Source organism: Mesocricetus auratus, unplaced genomic scaffold (genome assembly GCF_017639785.1).
Source record: "Mesocricetus auratus isolate SY011 unplaced genomic scaffold, BCM_Maur_2.0 Super-Scaffold_100007, whole genome shotgun sequence".
NCBI lineage: Eukaryota > Metazoa > Chordata > Mammalia > Rodentia > Cricetidae > Mesocricetus > Mesocricetus auratus.
Genome location: NW_024429191.1, coordinates 77,648,298 through 77,662,531, shown reverse-complemented (window position 1 = coordinate 77,662,531; position 14,234 = coordinate 77,648,298). Strand labels below are relative to the sequence as shown.

Genomic DNA, 14,234 nt, shown 5'->3' with positions numbered 1-14,234 from the left:
TGAAGGGGCCACACCCTTCAGGTATTTTATGGTTCTCTCTGTTTCTTCTACCTTTTGTGTAGTCCCCTAAACCTAATAAATTTTCCTCTTGCAAACAGATATGAGTTTCACTTGTATCCATCCTTTCATAGTGTTTCTTCTATGTGTGATTTTTGTGAAGCAACTTGAGAGCAGAAGGGGACTTTGTTTTAGCCCTGTCCTGTCCTGTCATTCATCAGACACAATGAATGCCAGCATCCAAGCAGGTTGGCATTAAACAGGTAGAACAGTTGGGCAAAAAGCCTCATGTGAATGTGATAAATACATCCATTATGGGCTGATATTTTCATGTTCTCGTTAGTTTCTTTTCTAATTCACAACAAGATGGTGACAGGAGCTTGCATCTACTTAACTACTAATAGATACTAGGAACTCATACACAATGGGCCTAAGAAATTGGAATTCTCCAGGAGGGAATCTCATGCCTGGAAAAGGGAGAGCTTAAAGGAGAGGAGAAACTTTTTTCCTCAGGAAGAGATTTGCAACTTGTCAAAGAGTCTTGCAGAAGAGAGGAGTCAAAACAATGATGGGCCAATGATAGGCAGGGCCATGCTTTGACCCAGACTTCCTAGATACACATAATTCCAGTCCTCTACTTAAACTTGGACTTCAGAACCCTGAAGAAGTCCTTGGGGTGCATTACTGGACTCCTTGACCCTCTTCCCAGTATTGTCACATTGGATGAATCTCCATTTGTTTTTTGCTAACAAAATGGCTGATTTAATTGCGTTTACTGAAGACGGGTGGTTGAAACCCACTCGTTGGATCACTGGGTGTGACCCTGAGACTGGCTAACAATATGAGTAGAATCATAGGATATGTGATATTCTGTGCTTGGCTTCTTTTGCATAATCTAGTGTCTTTAGAGTCACTCTCCAAAATATAACATGTGCTATGAACATTGTATTTTGGGATTGTTTTCAACTTTGGGTTATTTGGATAACGTTGCTTTAAATTTTTGTGTTCCAGTTTGAGTGTGGACACGTGTTTTTTTCTTTCCTGCCTCCCTCCCTCTCTATGTTTCTTTATGTGTATAATGTATGTTTGTGTGTGCTTGTGGTGCAAATGTGAACAACACTTTCTGCTTTGGGATCAGCTTGACTGCTGTGAAGCTATTCAGAGAGTAGCTGGATGCCCATACATGCACTTGTAGCACCCAGAGGTCAATGCTGACTGTTTTTCTCTTTTGTTTTCCATTTTACTTTTTAAGATGAGGTCTCTTGTTGAACCTAGAGCTCACTGATTTGGTAGACTGGCCAGTGGAACTCTGGAACCCTTCTGTTTACATTTTCTAGTGCTGGGATTATAGGCATGAGTCACCCTCCAGCTGTTTTATGTCGGTGCTGGGGATCTGAACATGGATTCTCACTTAGCAAGCTCTCTACCATGTGGGTCACCTCCTCATCCCCATTTTGTTATTTTGGGACAGTCTTATTCCACAACCTAGGCTAGTTCGGCATTTATTGTGTAGCTTAGGGATAGCCTTAAACTTGTGGCCATCTTTTTGCCTTGAACTTCGAAGTCCTGGGCTTCACATGTGAGTCATCACACCTTACTTGGGCATATATTTTCAATTATTCTGGACATAGATACACAAGAATGAGATTGCTGGGTTATGTTAATTGTATGCTTTCAAAAACCGAGTAACTGCTAGATCCATCTCTGTGCCAGGTGGCATTTTCACCAACTGAATATGAGAGCTCCATCTGCACAATTCTTAGGAACACCTGTGTTTTTCCATGTTCAAAACAATAACAGTGCAGGTCATCCCAGTGCACGTGAAGTAGCATTCGTTGCGGTTTTGATTTGCATTTCCTTGATGACTCATGGAGTCATACTTCTTTTCATGTGTGTGTAGGCTGTTTATAGATGGTTGGGGAAGTGTTTACTCAGATCCATTGCCTGAGTTTTAAAGACCAGCTCACTTGTCTTTCAAGTTGTAGGTGAAGTTTTAATGCTCTGGACACAGGCTTCCTATCCAGCAGATGATTTACGAATGTTGTTTTCTCTCTTAAGAAGTTCACATCTCACTTTCTTGATGAAAATAAAGTATGTTTTGCTATAGAAGAGTTTTAAATTTTGAAATCCAATCTAATTTTGCTTTAGAAATTTAAATTATTTTTAATCATGTATGTGTGTGTGTGCAAATGCTTGCATGCATGTGTGCATGAAAGTAGTTCATGGGAGCTAGAAGAGGCTGTCAGATCATGCAGAGCTGGAATTGGTTATGAGCCTCCCAAGGTAGGAGCTGGGAACTGAACCCAGGTTCTCTGGAAGAGCAGGAAGTGCTCTTAACCACTGAGCCACTTCTCCAGCCCCTAATTTTACTTTTATCATTTGTGATTTTGGTGTCAGGTGTAAAAAGCAATTTCTTTCTGTTTTTCAGGTTTATTTATTTATTTATTTTTGAGACAGTCTCATTATGTAGCTCTGGCTATTCTGGAACTTAGTATGTAGACCAGGCTGGCCTTGAACTCATAGAGATCCACTTGCCTCTGTTTTCTGAGTGCTGGGATTAAAGGTGTGCACCACCATACCCAGCAAGAAACTATTTCTTAACCTGAGATCTAGAAGACTTACTCCTATCTTTCCTCCCCCCCCAAATTTTCTAGCTCGAGTTCTTATTGTTAGCCTCCAAGACAGGATCATTCTGTATATCCTAGACAGGACACAAGCTCACTATCCTCTCCCTTCTCCCTTCATTAGCAGGGGGATTATAGGACTGCATAGGCGTAGTAGGCTCTCTGCTCCATTATGGTGTAAGCAAAGGCCAGACTGGATGCCCAGTTACTTAGACATCACTCATTTGAAAGCACTGTTCTTTCCTCTATCAGCTGTGTTGGTACTCATGTTGAACATAGCTTTGTTGTCAGTTTTAAAGTCAGGAAATGTGACTCCTCTGGTACTTTGTTCTTTTTTATTTAAATTAGAAACAAGCTTGTTTTACATGTCTGAGTTCCCTCTCCCTCCCCTCTTCCCTGTGTCCCCCACCAATCCCCTATCCCATCCCCCTTCTGCTCCCCAAGGAGGGTGAGGCCTTCCATGAGGGATCTTCAAAGTCTGTCATATCATTTGGAGCAGGGCCTACTCCGTGTGTCTAGGCTGAGAGAGTATCTCTCTATGTGGAGTGAGCTCCCAAAGTCCATTAGTGTACTAGGAATACTGATTCACTACCAGAAGCCCCATAGATTGCCCAGACTTCCAAACTGACATCCACATTCAGGGGGTCTGGAGCAGCCCTATGCTGGTTTCCTAGCTATCAGTCTGGGGTCCATGAGCTCCCCTTTGTTCAGGTCAGCTGTTTCTGTGGTTTTCTCCAGCCTGGTCTTGACCCCTTTGCTCATCACTCCTCCCTCTCTGCAACTGGATTCCAGGAGTTCAGGTCAGTGTTTAACTGCTTCTGCTTTGATCAGCTTCTGGATGAAGGCTCTAGAATGGCATATAAGGTAGTCATCAATCTCTTTATTGGAGAAGGTAGCCTCTCGTCTATTGCTTAGATTGTCAGTTGGGGTCAACCTTGTAGATCTCTGGACATTTCCCTCATTGCCAGATCTCCTTAAACCTGTAATGACTTTCCTCTATTCTACCCCTGACTTAATCTTCCTGTTCTCTCATGTCCTCCTCTCCCCTCCTCTTCTCCCCTTCCCTTCCCCCAACTCTGTCCTTTTTAAAGACATTTTGGCCATTTGACTGCATTCCCACACGGATTTTAGAATCAGTTTGTCCATTTCTATGAAAGAGGGATATGGGGCTTTGTTTGGCCTAGTGTTAGAAATTCAAGTCAGTTACAGGAATATGGTCTTCTGTATTGTTCCTTGTGCAACTTGCTGTGACAAAATATCTTATGAAAGTAATTTAGGGGAGGGGTAGTTTCAGCTCACAGCTCCAGGGATACAGTTCATCATGGCAGGAAAGGGATGTGGCAGGAGCAGGAGGTGACTGGCCACCTTGTTTTCCCAGTGAGGAGGCAGGAAGTGACGCACAGTTGTATTATACTCACTGAATCCTTTGTATCCACCCGATGGCCCCTTGCACACAATTGTGTCACTCACGTTTAAGGTAGGTCTTCTCACCACACTTAACTTAATCTAGAGAATTCTTCACTGACATGCCCGGAGATTTGTTTCTATGCTGATTTAAAATCCCATCAAGATGACAAGATTAACTTTCACATCATCTTATCTGTTGAATCCACAGGGGTGTCTTATCTACCACCTTGAGGTGTTAGAGGTGTCAGGACCATTCACTAGCCATCCTACATGGGTCCTTCCAATGCATAGGAAACTGGTGGTGGGTTGTGAAAGGGTCAGGTTGTGAAAAATAGGGTTGCTGATGTATATTGGCTGCTAAGATGGATTGGGACTGCCACTCAGCTGTCAGACCACGACGATTATGGAAAACAGGGCTGTGAAGAATGGGTACATCTCTTGTTTGGACACTGGAATCTCCTGGTGCTCTTACGACATTTCTCTTGTGTTTTGGTTGTGAGCCTAGCCTTTAACGGCTGAGCTATCCCTCCAGCCCACTTACGACATTTCTATGAGCATTTTGAATCCATGCATCTCCGTATTGTTGTAAGCCTTCTTTATAAATTTCTAGAGACATTGGTTGTCTTTACCAATTTTGAACGGCTTAACAGATGTCTTCCAGAAGGAGAACGACTATCCTTGAGTTCTTCAGCTATCACTTCCGGATTTCTTTAAGCAGAACTTGGATCTTCATAGCTTGTCTCTCATTTCCTTTGTAATGTTTTCTGTTTTTGAACCTGTCTGTGGTCTATACTGACAATTTCTGTCTCACTTATTTTTTTATCTTTATCTAATCTATCTATTCATTCTATCAGTTGGGTTTTAAAATTAAGTGTTAGATCTTAGAAAACAAGAACATTTTATTAATTTTAAATTAGATTTGGCTTTAATAAATATATGAATATATATGTATGTGTGAATATATATGTATGCATGTGAATATATATATGTATGTGTGAATATATGTATGCTTGTAGGTGCACAGGCCATCATGCACATGTGGAGGTCAGAGGACAACTTAAAGGAGTCAGCTCTCTCCTTCCACCTTGTGGGTCCCACGGATGGGGCTCGGGTGGGCAGCAAACCTTTACCTTTACCTGCTGAACCACCTCACTGACCCCCATAAATGCAATTTTAACAATTAATATTTAATCATTAAGTCTAATAATACTTAGATACATAAAATAATGACCAAACACATAGAAACAAGAAAGGAGAATGGTGGTGTGGAAATGTATATTCTACACCTTAATAGAAGGCTGCATGGAGTCCTCCACATCCCCCCAAATATTCAGAGAGTCGTTTAAATTAAAAAAGTGAGTTTGTCCTCTGGTGAAAAAAGAAAACCCAAACTAACACCCAATGTATAGACTCCTAAAATGCTATGCAGGTCTGCAGAGCAAATCTTAATAAAACTATGTTTATAAAACACAGCTGACAAATGATTGCTGTGTTTTTACCCACTGAGGCATCTTATTGGCCCACCAGCTATAATTTTTAAGGTAATACACATTAAAATTTTGTCATGGCTACCTTTGTGTACCTTTTTGGTGGAGGGAGTTAAGTGTATTGCTATGGAGTAGGGTCTCATTGTTTAACCAATTACCATTCTAAGAACTCCAAGCCAATTAGATATAGTTCTATACCCAGTAGGATATTGTGGCATGTAAACTTCTGGGGTATGATTATATTACCAATTTAGAATGAACATTTTAAATTAAAGGAATACCAAGGAAACCTGGTATTTCTAGATTCTATCATTGCATCCATGTACATCTTTAATTCATCAACAGATCAGAGAACGGATAAACCATGAATAAATCATGGCCTTTGTTGTCCCCCTGCCACTGCATTTGATTTCTGGTTCCAGGTTATGTCAGACCAGATTGTGAAGTTATCCATCATTTCTGTAGTGTGCTCATGGGCCTGGGGAGGCAGTGAGGAGCAGTGTTCCAATGACAGGATAGTCTGTGGCTCAGTTTCCCCACTATCCAAATGAGGGCAACATACACAAGAAGATCATAAGACCCTGGCACCCTCTTGTTCTAAGATCTCCATTCTCTCTTTGGACCATCTTGGCATTCAGGCTCTACATGAGGAGGCAGAAAAGAAGTCAGTTGATTTTGAGGTGCAGCTGTAGCTGGATAGCTTGGATCTGCCGGGGGAGGGGGCGGGGTCATATCCCTCTGAGCTCTGAGTATCAAATAACTCTCTTCTTAACAGAGTAGAAGTGGTGTCTTCTGCACAGGCAGTTTACACTGACGTGCTTCTTGGATCACAACCTGTTATGAATCATGGAGTTCAAACAAGCTCAGCATCTCTGAACTGTTTCAAGTGCAATTATCTTCCAAGGTCCAGATACTGTATAAAATCTAATCCTTGAGACGGAAGCGCACTTTATAATCAAGTGTACAGATGGAATGTGGCGGAAGTTCTCTAAGGAATAGACATCTTCATTCTGCATGTTTGAAAACTCAGTTTACTAAAGTTCAGTGTGTGTGTGTTACTCTAGGAACATAGGTGCTATAAACAGTAGGCATACCTGTGCGACACTAGGAGGGTTTTGGGAACTTTTTGGTTCACTCAGCACCCTCTCTGTGATTCTCTAATTGTGCATGATCTTGTGGATGCAGTCTCTCTGTCTCTGTCTCTGTCTCTCTCTCTGTCTCTGTCTCTCTCTCTGTGAGTGTGTGGGGGGGCAGAAGTTGATAGTGGGTATCTTCCTCATTTGTTCGCCCCGTCAATTTTTGACAGAGTGTTTCATTGAAACTTGAGCTTACTGACTGGCTAGGCCAGACATCTAGAGAGCATCAGAGATCGTCTGTGTTCCTCTTACCAGTGTTGTGATTACAGCCGTGGGTCTGGCTTCAAACACCGGTGCTGGGGATCTGAACTCATGTCTTCATGCTTGTGTTACTCGCATCTATCTCTTCAGCCTGCATGGCCTAATCTTTGATACACTTTCCTCCCTGCTCATCTGTGATGCTGTAAACTCATTCCCTCCATTGATTCTCACCCTTTCTCCATTTCTCTGGAATTTCCAAAGTTTGACCCTCAGCTATTGCTTCTCTCTCTCTCCCCTCTCCACTCTTTACTCTTTCCCTTTGCTCACTTCTGTAACTTTCACACTTGCACCCCAATCATGTCCACATTTGTCATTATTATCCCTACCGCCAACTCTATCCTTCAACTCCTTTTATCCCCTTATTCCCACTTGCCTGGACTGCTATACTAATCTCCTTGACTGCTATAGTAACATCCTTGCTGGTCTGTCTACTTCTAGCCTTTTCTTTCTCTTTGTAAAACTGCTAAACATTTGATGAAATGGTCATACCACAAGGAGCTGATACCAGGATTGGTCCAAGTCCCTTAGCTCTTACACAGAAGACTGGTAGCATATGACTGTATCATCCACACACAGCTTTATTTTCTACCATTTCCCTTCACTGATACCCAGACTTGCTCAAGGTCTGTGACCATGCTAGATTCCCCTGTTGCGTTATTGTGCAAGCACCAAATCCCACCCAGATGTCCCTCTTTTTCTCTGTTTCTTAGATGCCGTACCATGGTCCATCCCAGCACAGATCCATGTCTGTGAACCTCTCATCCTGATGACAAGCTTCTCATTGGCTAGTTCTGTCTTAATTATTAACCCATTTCTATTAATCTATGTATTTCTACGTGGTCTTGGCTTACTGGAGAATGCCCGGACTGGTCACTCTTTTGTGGTCTACATGGTGTCCTTTGTGGTCTCTGTTTGTTCTACCCAATGTGCAAACCTCATATGTCACTCGTCACTTCCTGCCTTGGCTTATTACTTCCTATTTCTATCTTCATCTATTTGACCTCCACTCACTCCCATGTTCATTGTGTAGCGAGGTCCTAGAACTGGGGCTCAAAGATGAGCTGAGACTTGTACCTTCCCTCAGGAGCTCAGACAGAGAGAGATAGAGAGATGAACACAAAGGTCAGGGAGGAGGTAAGACCTGACCAAAGAGGTAAGAAAGAGAGGTGGGCTCTCATGTGGCAGCGGTGTAAAATGATGAAGCGAATAGAAACTCATGTTAGACTCATAGCTGCGTACCTTTACCTCCTTCCTACCATCTATACTTTGGTTTGCCATGTGCAAAATGGGAATGGGATCATTTGCCTTGAAGACCTGTGTTGAGGATGCTAAGATCCAAGATTTGTGAGAAATGCCGACACGGGAACTGTGCAGGCTTCCAACAAGCATGAGTTCCCTTTGCCAGTATCACTTACCCACCTTCCACTCCTCGGTGCCTAGTACCCTGCCTGGGTCAACCCATGATCCTACGGCTACCTGTGATTTCATTGGCAGATGTGTCTAGAAGCAGTGTCACAAGAAGCTGGGCTGTTTTTGCACCTGGTCCTCTCTTTGAGAACTGTGAATTTGACATTTGGACATTGCTTCTCTGTTTCACCAGAGCCAGAAGTTCACCAAAGTGTCAGGGCCCTCATGGAATGGCAACACTGTCCCTTGACCTGCCACACCAAAGTGTCAGGGCCCTCATGGAGTGACAACCCTGTCCCTTGACCCACCACACCTTACTAATGAAGGCTGGGCCTTTCATGAGTCCTGTTCTTTGAAGTCATACCACGAAGCTCTTACCTCATGATGCGCAGCATGGCAGAGGAGTTCTGACTGAGGGAGAAGCCCAAGTAAAGTCTTTTATGAGGTGAGGGAATCTTCTGAGGAAGCGTAACAAATGCATGGGGAAGCCTTTGACCATCACTAAATGAGCAAAGCCAAAAGAAAAAGAAAGGACTGCCCTGTATGTCCACACCCTCTTTGGAGTGAGTATAAATGCTCACCAGAGGAAGGACACACATAGCTCTGAGGCTTGGAGAATCCTCTCTGTGTCTTCAGTCAGGCGCCTCACTCCCCACAGCACCATGCCGTACAGTTGCTGCCTGCCCGCCCTGAGCTGCCGCACCAGCTGCTCCTCCAGGCCCTGCGTGCCCCCCAGCTGCCATGGCTGCACCCTGCCCGGGGCCTGCAACATCCCTGCCAATGTGGGCAACTGCAATTGGTTCTGTGAGGGCTCCTTCAATGGCAACGAGAAGGAGACCATGCAGTTCCTGAATGACCGCCTGGCCAGCTACCTGGAGAAGGTGAGGCAGCTGGAGAGAGAGAATGCAGAGCTGGAAGCTCGGATCCAGGAGAGGAACCAGCAGCAGGACCCTCTGGTGTGCCCCGCCTACCAGGCCTACTTCAGGACCATTGAGGAGCTGCAGCAGAAGGTGAGGGGATGGGCATTCAGCATCATTATCTGGAAGTTGTCAGCAGACTATTTGAGACACAGGAATGACATGAGTTCTTGGTATGGTGGAAAAGTTTGATACCCATATTTACAGTTTCTTAAACATTTTTTCTTGAGACCTCATTTATTTTCGGACTGGAAACTGTTATTTTTGAATCTTGGCATAAATTGGATTAGGTGGAGGTATGGGAGTTTAGATAACTCCAGACTTTTTTTTTTTTTTTTGGTTTTTACGAGACAGGGTTTCTCTGTATTGTTTTGGAGGCTGTCAGTCCAGCCCAGCCTCGAACTCACAAAGATCTGCCTGCCTCTGCCTCCCGAGTGCTGGGATTAAATGCGTGCGCCACCACCACCGGGCTAACTCCAGACTATTATTAAGAGTGGCCTCTGGAGGTTTCTGAGCTTTGAAAGCACTCCCTTGCGGTAAGACTAAGTCAGAGAGGAAGCCACGAAGTAGGAAGGACCATTTTCCCCCTCCCTTAACTGGGTGTGTGGATGCTCTGACCTTTGGGTGCCCTCCTCTTCTGGACATTTTGTCACCCTGACCCCATTGTCTTGACCTGGACGCCCCCGGGGTTCCCTTGGTGCACAGTGTCCAGTGGAGGACTAGAGCATTTGACTAAACCCAGGAAGACTGGACACGAGATAGAAATGGCACCACGCCACCCAGCATGTCTAGGAGAATGGAACTACCTCCCTTGCCAGGCCCTGCACCTGCGCCTTTGTGTGTTTATCTTGCTCATTTGATGTAAAGTTTCTTAATGGTGGGATCTTTTTTAGATCTTAAAATTATGCCAACCAAATAGCAGTTGTTTGAAACAATACAGATAGTTTCTTTATTAGTTTCTCAATATTATTTATTAAGAAAGGGGAAGAAGTAAGACTGTTTGCTAATGATTCTTGTTGTATTTGCATGCCTGTCTTCAGATTTAGTTCCTCAGAAAAATTTTGAGCATCTGTTGTACGTGGGTAGCTTTTCATGCATACAGGGTATACTGTGTTTTTTCCAATTCTGATGTTTCTATATAAACAAATTAACAGGATTTCTGTTGATGAAAAGAACCAAGCCCCTGCTCATTATATAACATTTTGTGATTTCTAGATCTTGTGTGGCAAATCTGAGAACGCCAGGCTGGTAGTACAAATCGACAATGCCAAGCTGGCCTCTGATGACTTCAGGACCAAGTGAGTGGGTGGACCAGAGGGGCACTGTTGCTTGTTTCTTCATCTCCTTTTAATCCTTCCCCTTAGTCTACACAGGCAAATATTGACCAAGATTCCCCTTAGGTAGTTCCCCAAGATGCATGCTCCGTTGCCTGCCTTCTTCTCCTTTGTAGAGTGGCATTTCCAACCCAAACCTCAATTCCACCAGACTGTATGTCTGTGGATAGCATGGTCTCCCGCTGTGCACAGAACTCACTTGTGAACATGTGGGAAGTGCATTCATCCTGGAAACCTTGGATTTTATAAGCTCTTATTTCCTTAGATTCATTGGCTTTGTGAAAGCAATTACCATGCATTTCCTGCTGGGTCTTGACAATTTAAGTGGAAGGAGATGGTTGTAAAAACTAGCATCCTTAATTCCTAGTTATCCAAAAAACCAAACCAAAGCAAAGTTCTACGAAGTCTATCTTTGATTCTCCCATGCTTGCAGGTATGAGACGGAGCTGTCCCTGCGGCAGCTGGTGGAGTCAGATATCAACGGCCTGCGCAGGATCCTGGACGAGCTGACCCTGTGCAAGTCTGACCTGGAGGCGCAGGTTGAGTCCCTGAAGGAGGAGCTGCTGTGTCTCAAGCAGAACCACGAGCAGGTGAGGTTTCCCAAAGTGAAGCTCACGGTTGGACTGGCCAGGACATGTTTCCAACTGCCACAGGCTTTGGGAGAGGCTGTGGGTTGAGCCTCAGTTAGCTCAGAAAGCTGTTTTCCAAACAGAAAAGGATTTGTAGAGAATGAGTAATCTAAAAAAAATTGTGATAGGAGATTAGGATTTTCTGCTAGAGGAAGGAACAAGAATAAAAAAAAAATTGCCTGTCTCAGTCAGGAATGAGGAAAGGTCAGAGCCAAGGTAACTGCTGTAGCCTCCGTCACTCCCAGATGAGAGCATATGTGGAAGCCATTAAGGTTCTCTGCTTTGTAAGTTAGGGCCACCCAACAAGAGGCCTGAGTTAGGCTCAGACTATAACTCTTCATTCCCAGACAAAATTCTTTCTGCTATTCGTGTTGCTTGGAAGAAACATGGAGTAAAGTGCTCCCCAGTAAACAGGAGTTACTGGCACCCAGAAAACAGATATGTGCAGGCTATAAATCCCAGAACCTTGTATGTGGTGATAGCTAACACTAATCAAGAGCTTACTACACATCAACTTGTGCTAAGTACTTAAGCTTTCTCTTTCTCTCTCTCTTTTTTTTAAATGAACAGTTTGAAGATTCTAGAACACTGGTTCTCAACCTGTGGATCATGATTCCTTTGGGGGGGCGTTGAAAGATGCTTTCATAGAGGTAGCCTAAGACCATTTGCATATCATATTTATATTATGATTCATAACAGTAGTAAAAATTACATTTATGAAATAGCAACAAAAATATCTTATGGGGTCACCACAACATGAGGAACTGGATTAAAGGGCCACAGCACCAAGAAGGTTGAGAACCACTGTTCTAGAAGCTTCTAGAAGTTATATGGGAGTGGTAAAATGAGATATGATTTAAGTCTGTCTGATGGCTATGTAAGCCCAGGACCAAGTTCTGTTGGCTCCATGAAGAGTAGTAAAATGTATAGTTGTTCACCTCCTTCAGCAAAATCCACACTGGCAGAACCAACACATCACCTGTTAAGGCTCTCTTATCCAAGGATGACAGGGTTTGAAGCAAATATTCTGTATTTTCTTTGTAGTCAGACTTTATCTATGGTTAAGGATTAAACAGTAAGGCTATGGTGAGATACTCTAGCAAGATCCGTGAACTGGATTTTCTGGGAGAAGAATTTAAAAGGTTGTCCAATGTGTCTCAGCTCAGATTCTGAGACACCACATCCCTCTAGATAAGAAGTGTTATGTTGAATATGAAGGACAGAAAAAGAATCAGCCAGTCATTGGCCATAGGGAAAAGGATGCTGGGAAGGATGGGATTGGAGATTGTTTCACTGGTCATAGGGAAAAGGAAAGGAATGAAAATTGTAGAATGATTAAATACACCAGAGGTCCAACTGTGCTCTCTTGAGGAGAGCATCAAGACCCTTTGTGATATTATGAATTTCCCTCTTTCCCCCACCAGGAAGTCAACACCCTGCGCTGCCAGCTTGGAGACCGCCTCAACGTGGAGGTGGACGCTGCTCCCACTGTGGACCTGAACCGTGTGCTCAATGAGACCAGGTGTCAGTACGAGGCCCTGGTGGAAACCAACCGCAGAGAAGTGGAGGAATGGTTCACCACACAGGTGGGCACCTGAGCTCATGGCCACACGGGAACTGAGGCCCCCAGGACCCTAAGGCAGGGTCTGATCCTGTCTCTGCCCTTGCCTGTTGCAGACCGAGGAGCTGAACAAGCAGGTGGTGTCCAGCTCAGAGCAGCTGCAGTCCTGCCAGGCAGAGATCATCGAGCTGAGGCGCACAGTCAACGCCCTGGAGATCGAGCTGCAGGCCCAGCACAACCTGGTGTGTAGTGTCCAGACCTGGGACCACTCCCTCCATCTCTTTCCCTCTTGAAGCCTGTGACTTGGGAGGCCATGCAGGAACCCTTAGAGGGAACATCCCTGTGACAGCCTGTCTTCTCCCCCACAGAGGAACTCTCTGGAAAACACACTGACAGAGAGCGAGGCTCGCTACAGCTCCCAGCTGTCCCAGGTGCAGTGCCTGATCACCAACGTGGAGTCCCAGCTTGGTGAGATCCGGGCTGACCTGGAGCGTCAGAACCAGGAGTACCAGGTGCTGCTGGACATCCGGGCCCGGCTGGAGTGTGAGATCAACACGTACAGGGGCCTGCTGGAGAGCGAGGACTGCAAGTGAGTATGGGCTGAATGACTGCTCCTTGGGGTGACTTGTTTTCTTGGTTAAAGTTAATGTTTCCCTTAAAACTTCTGTTTGGATACATTCAAAGAAATATCTGGAGACTCCTCTGACTGTTTCCAGTGTGTTTAACTCACTTTGTCCTAACTCGATCCAATGATTTCCTGTCTCCAGGCTTCCTTGCAATCCCTGTGCCACAACCAACGCATGTGACAAGCCCATTGGGCCCTGCGTCTCTAACCCCTGTGTCACAAGACCTCGGTGTGGGCCTTGCAATACTTTTGTGCGTTAAGAGATATCGTTGCCAGAGGGGGACGAAGGACACCAATCACACTTTAACTCCAGTTCATCCCAAGACCTTAAAAATGACCACACTGGACAAAGACAGTGCTCCCAGCTGCAGATTGCAGAGCATTTCCTGGCTTGATCCTTGAGCACAGGAGATGCTAAGTCTGTCTTGTGAGGAGCCTACAATAGGATCGAGGACTCTACCAGCACAAGGCTGTGTTTTCATACCCATGTTATGATTTAATAAAACTTACCTGAATGTGATTTGAAAATAATTCCATTGAGTGTGGGGAAACTGGTTGGCATGCTTGTGAAACAGAACATAAGTAGACTTAATCTTTTTTTGTCACACTTTTTGTCTTTGTAGATGCAATACAAATCCTTTGTTTGTCCTCCCAATAAACTCTTATTCTGGCATGGAAATCCTAGTTGTATGCTTTGTTCAACATTAACCTGTGTTTTTCCATCAGATGAGAAGTTCATTCACCACTCTTTGTAGCCTGTGATTTCCTTCAAGGAAAATGGATCTTTCATATGTCATCCATTGGCCAGAATCAGCACCAAGAGAGTAGAAAAACAAGGAGGATCCAGGT

General features: G+C 44.3%; 1 protein-coding gene across 1 annotated transcript; it reads left to right on the top strand.

Moving 5' to 3' along the window:
- The first annotated feature begins 8,981 nt into the window (after positions 1 to 8,981).
- Positions 8,982 to 14,003, top strand: LOC121141185 (keratin, type I cuticular Ha3-I). The gene is made up of 7 exons (XM_040748028.1): positions 8,982 to 9,329; positions 10,452 to 10,534; positions 11,004 to 11,160; positions 12,624 to 12,785; positions 12,877 to 13,002; positions 13,129 to 13,349; positions 13,528 to 14,003. The coding sequence occupies exons 1-7, from the start codon at positions 8,982 to 8,984 to the stop codon at positions 13,643 to 13,645; spliced, it is 1,215 nt and encodes a 404-aa protein (XP_040603962.1). The 3' UTR covers positions 13,646 to 14,003.
- Positions 14,004 to 14,234: the final 231 nt, after the last annotated feature.